At 40.0% G+C, this 15261-nt stretch overlaps 2 protein-coding genes across 2 annotated transcripts in view; both read right to left on the reverse strand.

Annotated features, from left to right (window-relative positions):
• The window catches only part of LOC115085930 (gastrula zinc finger protein XlCGF57.1-like), a 29863-nt gene extending 27989 nt beyond the window's left edge, over positions 1-1874 (reverse strand). Inside the window, exon 1 of the mRNA XM_029592477.1 lies at positions 1820-1874. Within this exon, the coding sequence (XP_029448337.1) occupies positions 1820-1853 (34 nt within the window). The 5' untranslated portion in view covers positions 1854-1874. The remainder of the gene's footprint in view (positions 1-1819) is intronic.
• A 9522-nt stretch (positions 1875-11396) lies between these two features.
• Positions 11397-15261, reverse strand: part of LOC115085901 (zinc finger protein 184-like) — a 30333-nt gene continuing 26468 nt past the window's right edge. The window contains exon 4 of the mRNA XM_029592437.1: positions 11397-14792. Within this exon, the coding sequence (XP_029448297.1) occupies positions 12442-14792 (2351 nt within the window). The 3' untranslated portion in view covers positions 11397-12441. The remainder of the gene's footprint in view (positions 14793-15261) is intronic.

Here is a 15261-nt window from a genome sequence, read left to right on the forward strand (position 1 = left end):
CAGCCATCTGCACCCCAGCGGTGCGATTTTGCCAGCTGCAATGCGGCCGGCTGCAGCCTTTCGCACAAATAGCGCCACCGTAAAAGGTGGTGCTTTTTGCTGCGCTACTGCCGGCGATAATGTCCCTCACATTATCGCCAGCAGCGGTGCCGTGGCCGACTCCTCCCCTCCAGCTAATTAACATCATATCGCACACAAAAAGGGGCTTTTCACGTGCGACAGGGGTTTATCGCGTGCAATAAGGCCCTAACGCATGCGATAAATGTTTAGAAAATAGCCCCCATAGCTTGCATGCACAGGCTTGCTCTTTATCTCTTTTTTTTTTTTTTTTTTTTTTTAATAGAAGCTTTATTCTCCCTGGAATGACCACAGCAGCGCTAGAGCATTGAGAGTGGGGAGGGCTTAGAGAGGGAGGTATAGAGAGAGAAGGATCTCAAGCCATTAACCTTTGCTAGAAGAGAGGACCAAGCCTGTTAGGATCCTCTACAGCTTAGGGAATGGGGTCCACCTAGGGGGAAAGCGGTCCCTCGAGAACAGGGAACTACATACCTTGGCACCTACAACCAGTTGGGGTGGGGGTGTCTTCCTGTGGGGTAGTTGCCCTGGAGAAATAAACCTTAGAGGTTATTGAGCATTGGAGCCTCTGTGAGGACAGGGACTCACCCTGACTTCGGAAGCTACATTAAAAATCTGTCTACACCTGTCTGCAGATGCAGGAGACAGAGACTAAATGAGAGGGGCCTATGCCCACTCTCCTTTTATGGCCAAAGTGAGGTAATGGAAAAAAGGGGTGTGTTCTCTGTCTCCAGCAGCTGAGGAATGGGGTAATCCCAAGTGTAATGGACTGGTCTAGCAGGAGGAAAAGGAAATATAGTAAAATAATAGTAGAAACAGACTGAAATGGCCCATCCAGTTTTATATAAAAAATACATTTTTGACCATTCTTTATGTTCATGGCAATGTTTGATAGCTCTTGTGGGTGGTAGATAGTAATTTAGAGAGACGGATGCATGGAAATGTCATCATGAGGAAGGGGGACGAAGAGTCAGGGAAAAAAAGATGAGAATAACTGAGGGAGAAAGGGAAAGATTGAAGGAGGTTTGGGATAAAAGAGGAGGAGGAAAGTTGAGAAGGGAAGGGAGGGCTAAGATGTGGGGACAAAGAGGGCTGAATAGGATAGCGAAGAAAGATTTGGAAAAGGGATGGAGGAAGAGAGGATCAGAGAAAGAGAACTGAGGATGAAAGGAGAGAGGATTGGGAAGGAATGAAGATGGGTTGACAAGTGGGTCATACATGGGGGGGGGGGGTGAACTGGGGTATGACTTTTCTCTAAGTCATTTCATAGTCTCATCCTCTCTCACACACATACACATTCCCAGCCCTAGCAACAATCTCCCTCGCTCATGCCCCAGTGTTCCTCCACCGCCCATACACAATATAATCCCAGTTCAGTTCTCATCTCTCTCACACATACACTACAGTGCCATTTCTCCCACAGACATATATACATCCCAGTGCCAATTACCTCTCTCTCACATACTCTAACTGTGCAATAATCCTACTCCGCATATATAAGCATTTCCCATGCACCAATCCCTCCTCTTACACAGGTGTTGCCTGTGCCTTATCCAGTCTCTAACCCTCCCTTATATACACACACACAATTATAGGTATTACTACAACATGGAGCAAACTGACCACTGTGATACTTTCTCACTTTTTTTTACCAATTTACAATGGGAAACCCTTAACTTAGAGTTTTGTTTTGTTTTTTTAACATAACGCTGGAGAAACATAATAGTGGAAAATTACCACTTACCCAGTGAGATCAGGGCTTCATAATTCTCCTTCATGACATCCTTATACAGCTCCTTCTGCCATTCCTCTAAATCCTCCCATTCCTCCTGGGAGAAATAGATGGCGATGTCCTCAAAGGTTACCAGGACCTGAAACACAAACCCTTCCACACTCAGCACCTTCTGCATCAGGATCTCCCAGTGCTGGGGCTCAGCAGGACAGAAGGAGTTTTCTGGGTGTTTACAATTACAGTCACATAGCAGGATTACAGCAGCTGGAAACCAGTTACACACAGAACCTGAAACACAAAATCTCACTTTTTGTGGAAATCCTGATTGCTCTCTTTTCACTCAGAATTTGTGGAAATCCTGATCGCTCTCTTTACACTCAGAAAGATCTTAAAGTACCTTTTATGCATCCCAAGTCTGACTCTGCAATGCTCCAGTTTGGAAAACTGCAGCACTGTTTGTTTAGAGAGAGCAGGAAGTTGAGAGCAATCTCCTACCTGAGCAGAAGCTCCCGCAGGCATTTTCCTCTCTGCTTTTGCTGCTTTCAGGATTAGAAATTAATTTGAGACTCCTATGGCTGGAGAAGAGCTGAGCGTTTCCTCTTCCAGTCGGAGGAGGAGGAGAAAAGGACAGAAGCTGAAATTTGGATTTAGAGGTGTATGGTTTTCAGCTGTAAATCTTCAAATTAAAGAATGGAAGAAGAAAAGACTCTGTGCATCTAACTGTCTCCATTACAGGGCAGCTCCTTTCCTGCTGGCGCAGAGTGATGACATCACACAGGGACGGGCAGAGAGTGATTTAGGATTGATCTTCGCTTTGTATCTTGGGAATGGGATTTCTTGCTGTCCTGCTTTATCTAGGGGACTGTTATATTTTAAGAAATTATCCTATGTTCTGCTTTTTTAAGCTCTTTATTTTTAATAAATTTAAACAAGAGGGATAGGAAAAAGAGGGGGGGGGGGGGGGGAACCTTATTCACATATCCCATCTCTCATCATAAAGTCCACAGCTGAGGACGAACAATACCTTGATCCAGAGGTTAAAAAATAAATAAATAATGAAAAACCATAATAGAGATATAATACTACCTAAAGAGAGAGATAAGGAATGCAGATTAATTCAGGTGGAAGGCAAGGGAGCCAAAGAGCACTGTGGCTGACCTAACATCACTCAAAAAGAAACTTCCATGCCCAGGCTTACTGCAAACCGATATATTTTGATTTTTAATGAAAGACAGGAAGCAGAGGGTAGAACTAAATCGTTTTCTGAATGGAGAAAGGTCATTAGTGGAGTGACCCAAAGGTCTGTATTAGGACCTGAGCTATTTAGCATATTCATAAATGATCTGGAGAAAGAAATTATGAGTAATGTGCCCAAATTTGCAGATGTCACAAAATTGTTTCAAGTGGTTAAAGCAGCAGCATACTGTGAAGAACTGCAGAAGAATTATATGGCAGACATAATTTAATATCGACAAAGTAATGCATGTAGGGGGGGGGGGGGGGAAATCCCAACTAAGGTAAATGATGCTTAGTGCAGTGATGGTTAGTGCAGTTAGTGTAGCTGGGTTCAAAAAAGGTTTGGATAAGTTCTTGGAGGAGAAGTCCATTAATGGCTATTAATCAATTTTACTTAGGGAATAGCCACTGCTATTAATTGCATCAGTAGCATGGGATCTTCTAGGTGTTTGGGTAATTGCCAGGTTCTTGTGGCCTGGTTTTTGCCTCTGTTGGAAACAGGATGCTGGGCTTGATGGACCCTTGGTCTGACCCAGCATGGCAATTTCTTATGTTCTTATGCTGGATTCCACATTAGGAGTCACTACCCAGGAAAAGGACCTTGGACTCCTAAGTGGACAATACTTTGAAACTTTCAACTCAGTGTGCTGTACTCAAAAACATAAATAGAATGTTAGGAATTATTTGGAAAGGAATAGAGAACAAAACTGAAAATATCAATGCCATTCTATAGATCCATGGTGTGATTGCACCTTGAGTGTGTGTGTGTGCAGTTCTGCCCCCGCCCCCCCCATCTCAAAAAAGAGACATAGATAAGGTTCAGAAAAGGGGCAACAGAAATGATAAAGGGGATGGAAAAGTTCCCTTATGAAGAAAGGCTAAAAAAATTAGGGCTTTTTGGCTTGGAAAAGAGGTGAGTGAGCGTGGATATGATTGAAATTTATTAAATAATTCGTGAGGTAGAAAGGGTAAATATTTACCCTTTCAAACAACGCTAGGACTAGGGGACACACAATGAAATTAGCAACTGGTAGATTTAAAACAAATCATAGGAATTATTTTTCACTCGGCGGTCAATCAAGCTATGGAATCTGTTGCTGGTTTACATGGTCAAGGCAACTAACATATTGTGTTGAGGATTGGACAAGTTCCTGAAGGAAAAGTCCATAAACAATTATTACATTCCCAGGGAAAACCCGCGCTTATCCCTGGGAGTGTAATATAACAAATAGATCAACTATTGGGGAGCTGATGGGTATGTGTGACTCAGACTGGCTACTGTCAGTGACAGAATGCAAAGCTTGATGGACCTTTGTCTGACCCAGCATGGTGCTTTTTATGTTTTTATGAAACACCATGAGAGATACGTTCCCACATGGGCTGAGCGAAACACCCCGATTCGGGAAAGTTGAGGGCTCAGCTTCCTCCCCCACACTGCACACTCCATGACCTCTGTTCCCTGGCGTTAGATGGAAGGTGCATGATAAAGGTATCAAACAGACCCAAGGATGAGGGAGGCAATGAGTCTGCAGGATAAGTTCTTGGTTTCCATGCCCTTTTACTCATGGAGGATTTAGAAAATTAAGATATGCAGGAAACACAAAAAAACACTTTAAAAGGTTGTAGGAGCTCTTGCAGTGCACACTAATATAGCAGAGATCTTTGCAGATCTTAAAGGGAGAATATAAGAAACCAGCACAACCACACTGGAAGAGCCAAGGGGATACACTGCACTGACTGATTCTTAAACAATCAGTGATGTGCTGCCAGTTTCTTATCAAGGGGCTCTCACCAGCTCTGTACCACATAGTGAGGCTCTCCTTGTAGTCACAAAATCATTTAGCCCTCCACCACCTCTCTCCATGTAACAAAATAAGAGCCTAAGAAATACCATGCTGGGTCAGACCAACGTCCACCAAGCCCAGCATCCTTTGCCTGGCTTTGGTTAGTTCAGGTCACAAGTCCCTGACAGATCCCATAAAGTAGATCTATTTCCTGTTACACACAGAGATAGAAATGGCTTTCCTTACTCTCCCTGACTAATACATGTATGGGCCTTTCCTCTAGGAACTTGTCCAAACTTCTAAGTTTTATATTGAACATACAGTAACTTTAACACTGGAAATTAACATTCTAACCAAGGGATTCTAGGCAAATTCTGAAACCTTTTACTGGATCAGCAAATTAATTATCTAAAATTATTGGTCACGAGCTTTTGACACCAGAGAGGTCTCTTTTTCAGATGTCACATGAAAAACTTTCACATCTGAAGCAGGGACCTATGTGATCTTGATAGCTCCTGTAGAATAATCATTGTCATTTATTTGTTTCATGCCTTTCCAGCCACGGAGTTCAAGGCATGTTACATACTGTATAATACAGTGGATTAAACATATATCACTTTTGGATAATACTTTCACTGATCCAATAAAAGCCGTCATAGCCTGGAGAGAATCCAGTTTGGTCTATGAGTCAGACAGCTACTAGCTCACCGTGTTATATATTCCACTCACTAGACAGAAAATAAAATGCCATTTTCTATCTTTCATCATCTGGGTGGGGTTTCTTTTCCATTTGTCTCTGTCTCTTTTTGCAAGTTCCTCTTATTTGTCTTTTCCTAACTCCTTTTCTATGCTTTCCTTTCCATTTTACTTTTCTCTCTCTCTCCTGACTTCTTTTCCTGCCATTCCCACCCATGTAACCTTTCATCTAATTTTCCTTCATTTCTCTCTCCTCTTCCTCTAAATCTCTACCTTACATAAGCATCACTTCACTCTCTCTATCCTCTCCCTCGCATCCTATCCATTGCCACGATGCAAAGGAATGACATGAAATCAGGCAGTGCTTGACCATAGGAGCCTGTTTCTTTCGCGTGTTGAGATAACTTGTATTGGTTGAGATGAATTAATGGTTAATTAATTAATTAATGGTTGAGATACCCATTAACAGACCACTGCTGCATATTGTAAATATGTCTTATTGTAAATATTTTACCTCTGTATAATTGTCTTTAATTATTCTCTCCTTGCTCTACCAGTTCTAGCAACCCTGTTATATTGTAACTCTATTGTTTCTTATGCACTTGTTATATGTACTAAGTTACTGCACCCCTTGTTATCTGTAAACCGGCATGATATGATTGTATCATGAATGCCGGTATAAAAAAGCTCTAAATAAATAAAATAAATAAATAACTTTAGTGTTTAGTGTATTTCAAAGAGAGCAACTCTCCTAGTTTCATTTGCATTTCCTTCTGATAAGAATTCTGTACTTCGGCTTTTTCTGCATAATCGTTCGCTTGTATTTCATGGTCAAAAAATATGGATGTATCCAGATATTACTAGAATTTCTCAAGGACACAGGAAGAAGTTTCTTACCATGGGATCAGAGTTATTATCAAGAGGGGATAAGTTTATGTTGAGATATCCGTGTAAATGTATAGTGAAATATTTGAATTCTATGTGTTCTTTGAACCATCTCAACTTCGAGTATTCCTGGACTCTCATGCCTAAGGATCTCCTATATCTGGTTCAGGTGAAGCAGATTTTTTTTTTTTTTTGTGGTTATCTCTATGTTTCTTTTTTCCTTTTCTTGTAATTAAATGCTCTTTATACACTTGCTCCCTCATATTGTTTAACAGTGGAGGTAAACTATAATTTGTTTCTTATTGTGCCTATTTCCTAGTTATTGGAAATCTGTAAAGCTTATCTCTTTTTCTGTACAAGAGTATTCTTGTATGTATATTTGAAAATGCATTAAAAATAAAAAACAAAACAAAACCAGGACCCACATGGATAATGGTTCCCTACTATGTTATACTTGAAAGTAACAGTTGTGTCCAGTCTTATCACTTGTTCACAGATATTCCACTCTCACGTGTAATGGATCTGGTGCGGAACACACTTTATACAGAAAATAGGTGGCAGATGAATGATTATTATTTACTAGGCTTAATATACGACCTGTAAAAACATATTACCCAAGCAGTTTACAATAAAAACAATTACAATACATCAAAACAGGTAACATTAAACAAACAAATACTATTGAGCAACATATGTACTGTTGCAGCCCATTGGGAAGTCCACACACTCATAGGCCTGAGAAAACAGCCAGGTTTTTACCGCTCTGCCAAACTTCATGTAGTTCGCTTCTGCCCAGTCGTCACAGGGCAAGGAATTTCAGAGAAGAAGGACTTGATAGGAGAATGAACAGTGTCTAGTAGTATCCAGCCTGATAACTGAGGGAGAAGGGAGGTGGAGAAAACCCTGCTGGGGGGAATGTAGGGTGTGGGAAGAAGCATAGGAAATCGATAGTTTTGAGAAATATTCAGGGAGATCAGCATGAAAAGTGCAGAAAGCAAGACAGAGAGATTTTGAACTTGATTCAGCAAGTAACTGGAAGCAAGTGCAATGACTGCAGAATAAGAGAGATGTGATCAGATCCCGTCGAACCAAATGTCAGTATTCTGCAAGATTTGTAAGCTTTTAAACCGTGAAAGAGGAAGACCTGGGAACAAAGAGTCGCAATCATCGATTCACAAGAGGACTAGAGCATGAGTGAGAAGTTTCAAATCATGTGAATTATAGAAGCAGACATAATTGATGGATGTAATGAAGAAAATAAAAAGTTTTTTTTTATTTATTTATTGGTTTTTACATACCGACGTTCGTAGGAAACATCACATCGGTTTTACAGGTTGTTATCAAATGCACAGTTAAAAACATTTGAATTTCCAAATATAAATCATAGTCATAAAATACATAATAATTCTTAATAAAACACTTAAACAGAATGATACTTGAGATGTACGGGATCACAGATAACTTGGAGTCTAATTGGACTTCAACATTCATGTTGGATGCAGGTTTCTCCTCCTCTGTCCTAATAAGACAAAGGTCCTCAATTGCTCGCATCCTTTATCAATTGTTAATTCTCCCATTTGCCGTTGCAATTATCCGTTCAACTATCAGTTCAGTTCGCCCGGTTTTTCCCAGTTCTATGTAACCTCCTGCTTTTGTTCTATGTAACGCCCTGTGCAACATTGTTCTATGTAATGCCTTGGGCTCGTCTGTTGTTACATGTACACCGATTTGATATGTTCTCTTTCAACATGAAGGTCGGTATAAAAAAGTTCAAAATAAATAAATAAATAATAAATAAGGCAAGGCTAGGCATCAAAACACAGACCCCCATCACAGAGTAAGAGAAGCATCCCACACTTTTTGATACTAAATTGCCTTGACATTTACAAAGGGAATCCTGTTCTGATAGAGTACATCAAGTCAGACCAAATGCCATCTGAATTATGACAGACAATATGTCACCTCCAATATTAAGGTCCAGTGAGGAATATTTTTAGGGAGCTTGCCTGTCACCACTTTTGTTTTGTCTGTCATTAAATCTGCTGAGTGCTCTCATTATATCCTTGGATTATGGAATTATCCTTAATCCTAGAGCAATCAGTCCCCTCTTGAACATACCTCACTTACTCCTTGTTGATGATCTGAAACTCTACAATTCTTGTGTCGCTCATTTATCACAACAACTTTGCTCAATGAAGAGTTTCTCAGATGACATCAGGATGACATTTTGGCTTGGATAAATGTGCTAAGGCAACTTTCCTTAAAGAAAATTAAGCAAAATTGAAAAGATCTCCCTGACTGAAGACTGCAATATAAAGGAACTGCAGCAGGAAGGTGTATAGAAATATCTAGTAGAGGAAGGCGGAAAAATTCAGCATAAAGATCAGTAAAGAGTACTGTTATTGAAGAGTGCCTTAACCGCATGAAACATGATAAAAGCTATTAACCAGTCTGTAATTCCTGCATTATCATAGTTTGGGAACAGGAGACTGGCCTCATAAATATCTTGAAGAATTGGCCTTAAAAACAATAAAGTTCTTCCATGCCCATCAAGTAATTTTAAAAGAATCAGTGCGTGCCGAGATGGTACAACCCTAAGGCTGAAAGTGGTTTGGATCTTATTGAAATTGATTAAACCTATAAAGTTACCTTAACAGGCCTTCAGACGTACTTAATGGTATCAACAGAACCTAATGCTAAAATGGTACAGAAGTACGACAGCGAGCAACCATCCTCAGTCTCAGTCCTTAAGCTAAGATAAACATTCCAGCAAACAGAAGGAATGAATGCAGAACCATCGGTAAATGAAGGTAAAGAAGCTACAGAATTAGCAAGCCAAGAGAAGAAATGTTTTAAGGAATCAGACCAGCAAATAAGGAAGGATAATTGGCTCAAGCATAAGTACAATAGGAACTACAAAGAGCTATTTCAGCAGCCCCACAGTGGTTGAGAAAAAAAAGTGAACTGAAACCTATGGATGAGAGATTGGTAATTACAGGATAGTGCACTGTGGATAAGTGCAAGGTGATGCATATAGGGAAAAATAACCCATGCTATAATTACACAATGTTGGGTTCCATATTAGGTGCTACAACCCAAGAAAGAGATCTAGGTGTCATAGTGGATAACACATTGAAATCGTCGGTGCAGTGTGCTGTGGCAGTCAAAAAAGCAAACAGAATGTTGGGAATTATTAAAAAGGGAATGGTGAATAAAATGGAAAATGTCATAATGCCTCTGTATCGCTCCATGGTGAGACCGCACCTTGAATACTGTGTACAATTCTGGTCGCCGCATCTCAAAAAAGATATAATTGCGATGGAGAAGGTACAGAGAAGGGCTACCAAAATGATAAGGGGAATGGAACAGCTCCCCTATGAGGAAAGAATAAAGAGGTTAGGACTTTTCAGCTTGGAGAAGAGACGGCTGAGGGGGGATATGATAGAGATGTTTAAAATTATGAGAGGTCTAGAACGGGTAGATGTGAATCTGTTATTTACTCTTTCGGATAATAGAAAGACTAGGGGGCACTCCATGAAGTTAGCATGGGGCACATTTAAAACTAATCGGAGAAAGTTCTTTTTTACTCAACACACAATTGAACTCTGGAATTTGTTGCCAGAGGATGTGGTTAGTGCAGTTATTATAGCTGTGTTTAAAAAAGGATTGGATAAGTTCTTGGAGGAGAAGTCCATTACCTGCTATTAAGTTCACTTAGAGAATAGCCACTGCCATTAGCAATGGTAACTTGGAATAGACTTAGTTTTTGGGTACTTGCCAGGTTCTTATGGCCTGGATTGGCCACTGTTGGAAACAGGATGCTGGGCTTGATGGACCCTTGGTCTGACCCAGTATGGCATTTTCTTATGTTCTTATGGCTCACAGCCAGCACAGAACAGACAAAACAGACAAATGCAGGTTCTGCAGAACAGAGGTGGAAATGCTGCTTGTGAAGACTGCACCCTATGAACTCCAGGACGGGGCTCTTCTTGGTACAATGCTAGTACTAAGAAGGGCATTAGCAACATATCTGAGAGATTGAGATCATCCCCAACATGCCATGGCTTATGAATGAAGTTCATTCCTATCAAGATATGTGCCAAAAAAAAAAAAAACAACAAACATTTGGAGAAACTGTCCCTAAGAGAACTCCATGCTGAGCCATGGTACTACAGGGAGACAGGCTTATATCTTGTAGTAGTGCCAAGTCAGTGCTGGGATCATGGCCTCAGCAGGTTACATGACTCACTGAGGGCCCTTGCTGGCGGGAGGGCAACACTGCACACAGGTAGCTTCATTTATCATGTCAAAGGCTTACTGAAATCCAAGTACAGTGCACTGCATTTAACACTCTCCCCTGATCCAACTCTCTGGTCACCCAATCAAAGAAACAGATCAGATTTGTCTGACAAAACCTACCTCTAGTAAAAGAATGCTGTTGCAGATATTGTTCTCCATTGGAGTCCAGAATCTGCTCTATCCTCTGTTTTAGCAGCAATCCCATTAATTTGCTTATTTAAGAGATCAGCCTAACTGGCCCTTAACTACCAGCCTTCTCCATACTTCCACTTTTGTGGATAGGAACTACATCTGTTCATCTCCAGTCTTCCGAAATTACTCCCGACTCTAAAAAGTACTGAATTGGTCATTTAGCTGAACAGCCAAATCCTCTAAGTTCCCTTAATATCCTTGAACATATCCCATCTGAACCCATCACTTTATCTAAATTTAAGCTAACACCTCAGAAATAGACTTTCTGAAATTGTTTGAGGTTTAATTTACTTCCAGTCTTACTTGTTTCCTTTTTCTCCTGGCCCTTCTTCAGTGAGCACAGAACTGAAAGATTTGTTAAGCAATTTCACTTCTTCATCAGCCTCTGCGTATTCCTCTCCTTCTACTCCGAGTCTCATAATGCCACTTTTGCCCTTCATTCTTTCACTAATGTACTTAAAAGGGTCTTGTCCCCCTCCCCCCCTCCCCCATTTTACCATATTTGCTTTTTTTCTTCCATTTGCATCTTTACATTCCTGATTGCTTTCCCAGATTCTCTTAGCTTTTCCAGATATTGTTGCCTGTCTTCCTCTTTCTGTCATCTCTTACAGATCACTAACCTCTTTTTATTTACCTTTTCTGTTGTTTCTTTAGAAAATTATAATGGCCTAGTTTTCCTCTTATCTTTATTTACTTTTCCAACAAAAAGGTTAGTTGCCTTGACAATATCTGTTTTTCACTTTTGCCGAATGTTTGAGAATCTCTTCTCCCTATGTCCAAATCCTAAAAATGCCATCAATATACTGGCTATATTTGAAGGGTTAATCTAATATTTATTCCAGATGTCTCTTCCAGTTCTGCCATAAAAGGTTTGACTAGACGAATCCTAGCCCCCTTACCATTGATGTCTTTATGTACCCATTTCTGTTTATATTGTATGTGTTATTGCTTTTGCTGTAGAATGTACTATCTTCCTTTTGTCAATAAAAATCATTTGCAAAAAGAAAAAAAAAAAAAGTTTGGCATACTGCGGTGTCATCCTGGTGCCCAGGATCTGTACAGAAATATTATTAAAGCTGAAGTAGCTGTGTGTCAAGATGAATTTGACTGATTTTGTAATAGTTTCTGATGTGTATTAATGGTCCAGGGTGAATGCCTTTAAAACTATGTCACATACAGTTAAGCCAACTCCATGGAAAATGTTGCTGCATAGCAATTTTACATCCATTGTCACTAGGAAAGTGTCCAGCAGTAGCTGTTTAATTCTCTTTAAGTTGTTCAAAAATTCTATGGTGTCTTGTCGGAAACTATTTGTGTTGTATAGAGGGTATTATCCTCTGCAAGTGTGCCAATACTGGGTATGATTAATCTGCCAATCATATCCAGTTCCTACATTTGTGGATCTTGGGGAGCATTAAACAATGGGTCATTGTACAGAATTAATTAGCAAACAGAACATATCATACTAAAAACATACACAAAATGTAAAAAATAATTATGTATATCAAGGTGTTAAAATCCCAATGTAATTTCCATTACTCATCAACTGGCCAAATATATTACATAAATATCTTTATTCTGTTGTCTGGTTTCTCTGCTTTGTTCCTGTGTGTTGCTTGCACAAGCTAAAATTCCTGTTTGAGTCTCCTGTTGAATTTCTTTGCTTCCCTTCTGAGATTCATTATTTACTGCTATATCTGTGTGGATTTTCTGGTGATTTCTGAGATTGCTCCTATAGTTAAAGCTCTTACCACACTCAATACAGGTAAATGCTTTCACTTCTTCGTGAATTCTGTGGTGGAGTGTAAGGTTCCATGGCTGATTGAAACTTTTACCACACTCAGTACATGTATATGCTTTCACACCAGTGAGGATCCTCTGAGATGCAAGGTAACTGTTTTTCTCAAAGCTTTTACCACATTCTGTACATGTAAATGTTTTTACTTCTGTGTAGGATCCCTCGTTGAATATGAAGGTGATTGTTTCCATCAAGCTTTTACCACATTCAGTACATGTAAATGGTTTCACTGCTTTGTGGCTCTTCTGGTGGTTTGTGAGGTTGCTTTGCTCCCAAAAGCTTTTACCACACTCTGAACATGTGAATTCCTTCACACCTGTATGGATTTTCAGGTGTCGTGTGAGGACGCCCTTATTACTGAAGCATTTATTACATTCAGTACATGAGAAAGGTCTCTCAATGTACATTTTTTGGTGTTCTGTAAAAGCTTTCCCACTGTCACTTTTATTACATGAAAATAGAGTCTCTTCTTGATCGCCTTTCTGGTAGTTTGTAAGATTTGCATTAATAAAGTTTTTCCCATATTCTGTTACTTCCAACAGTCTCTTATCCCCACATTCAGAACATACAAAAGGTCTCTCTTTTAGCGGGGGTTTCTTTGGTTCTAGCAGTTCTCCCTTCTGACTGAAGGTTTGCCCACAGTCTGTACACTTAAATGCTTTAATTTCTTTGTGAATTCTCTGGTGGTATCTTAGGCCGCTCTTATACCTGAAGCTTTTACCACACTCTACACATATAATTGGTTTCACTTGTGTGTGGATTCTCTGATGTTCTGTAAGGCGAGTGCTCCGACTGAAACTTTTACCACATTCCATACAGGTAAATACTTTCACTTCTTTGTGGCTTCTCTGATGGCTGGTAAGGTGCCAATGCTGACTGTAGCTTTTACCACATTCAGAACACGTAAATGGTCCTGTGTGGATCCTCTGATGAATTGCGAGATCAATAATATTCTCGAAGCTTTTACCACACACTTCACATGCAAATGTTTTCACTTCTTTATGGGTTTCCTGGTGGACTGAGAGAGGGCGCTTCTGTATGAAGCTTTTACCAAACTCAGTACATGTATATGGTTTCACTCCTGCATGGATTTTCTGGTGGTTTGTGAGGTTGCTTTTCTTCCTAAAGCTTTTACCACCCGCATTACTTGTAAATTGTTTCACGTCTATGTGGATTTTCTGGTGATTTATGAGGGTGCTCTTCTTCCAGAAACTGTTATCACAGTCTGTACATGTAAATGGTTTCATCGTGGTGTGGATTTTCTGGTGTTTAGTGAGGTTGCTCTTCTTCCAGAAGCTTTTACCACACTCTGTACATGTGAATTCTTTCACTCCTATATGGATTTTCTGATGTTTAGTCAGGTTGTCCTTCTTCCAGAAGCTTTTACCACACTCTATACATTTGAATTCTTTCACTCTTGTGTGGATTTTCAGGTGTCGTGTGAGGACTTCCTCTTTACTGAAGCATTTATTACATTTAGTACAAGAGAAAGGTTTTTCAGTGTGTTGTTGATGTTCTATAAAAGCTTTCTCAAAGTCACTTTTATTACATGAAAATTGGTTTTCTTCATGCCAGCTTTTCAGGTAGTTTGTAAGATTTGCATTAATATTTTTCCCATAGTCTGTTTCTTCCATCAGCCTTTTTTCCCTGCATACAGAACATATACAACTTCTCTCTTCATGGAGGGATTTCTCTTGTTCCAGCTGTTCTCCCTTCTGACTGAAGGTTTTCCCACAGTCTTTACATGTAGATAGCCTATCCTCAGTGTGAAACTTCTGATGTGATTTCAGAGTTACAGGATCCTTGAGGAATATCCCGCATACATCACATAAACATGCTTCTGCTGCTGTCTGGTGTCTCTTCTCTTCCCCTGTGTGTATCAAATTACCAACACTTTGCTCACACAGAGCTGAGTCTCTAACTGAATTTATTTGTCTCTTTTCTGAGATGCACTGATTCCTGCAATTACTTCTCCAATCATAATATGAAGACGTATCATATTTTTCTCGTTCTGAGGACATGTTCTTCCCTTCCAGACTTTCACTGAGCTCCCAACGATCTCTCTCTGTATTGCTGCTTCTTGAATCATCAATTTCTAGATAAAAAATATAAAAAAACAGGCATCAAGTTTGCTGAAAATACATACCAAAATAACTTTAGAGAAGTGAAGGGCTCTGATATAATTGGAATTCAGACTGAGTGGGAATACAGGATTATCAGTTAATGATGGAGAAAATTCTCCACTGGGGGATTCCAGCCTCCAGTATAGACTCTCTGACTATAGGACAGGATGTGGAATAGTAATCAGGAGAGGCTGCTAATGCTTTTCTATTCCTTTACTGAGTAATCAGATTATTATAATTTATGGAGCTCATGAGGCTCAGAAATAAACAATGTGGGTGATGTGGTTAGAAACTGGCTGAGAGATAGACAACAGAGGGTGGTGGGAAATGGAGTTCACTCCAAGGAAAGGAGGGTGGTCAATGGACAGCCTCGGAGATCACTCCTGGATCAAATTCCAGTCCACATTTTCAGGAAAGTTAATGCAGATGATATTAAGATCA

This window comes from Rhinatrema bivittatum, chromosome 2 (genome assembly GCF_901001135.1).
Source record: "Rhinatrema bivittatum chromosome 2, aRhiBiv1.1, whole genome shotgun sequence".
Taxonomy (NCBI): Eukaryota; Metazoa; Chordata; class Amphibia; order Gymnophiona; family Rhinatrematidae; genus Rhinatrema; species Rhinatrema bivittatum.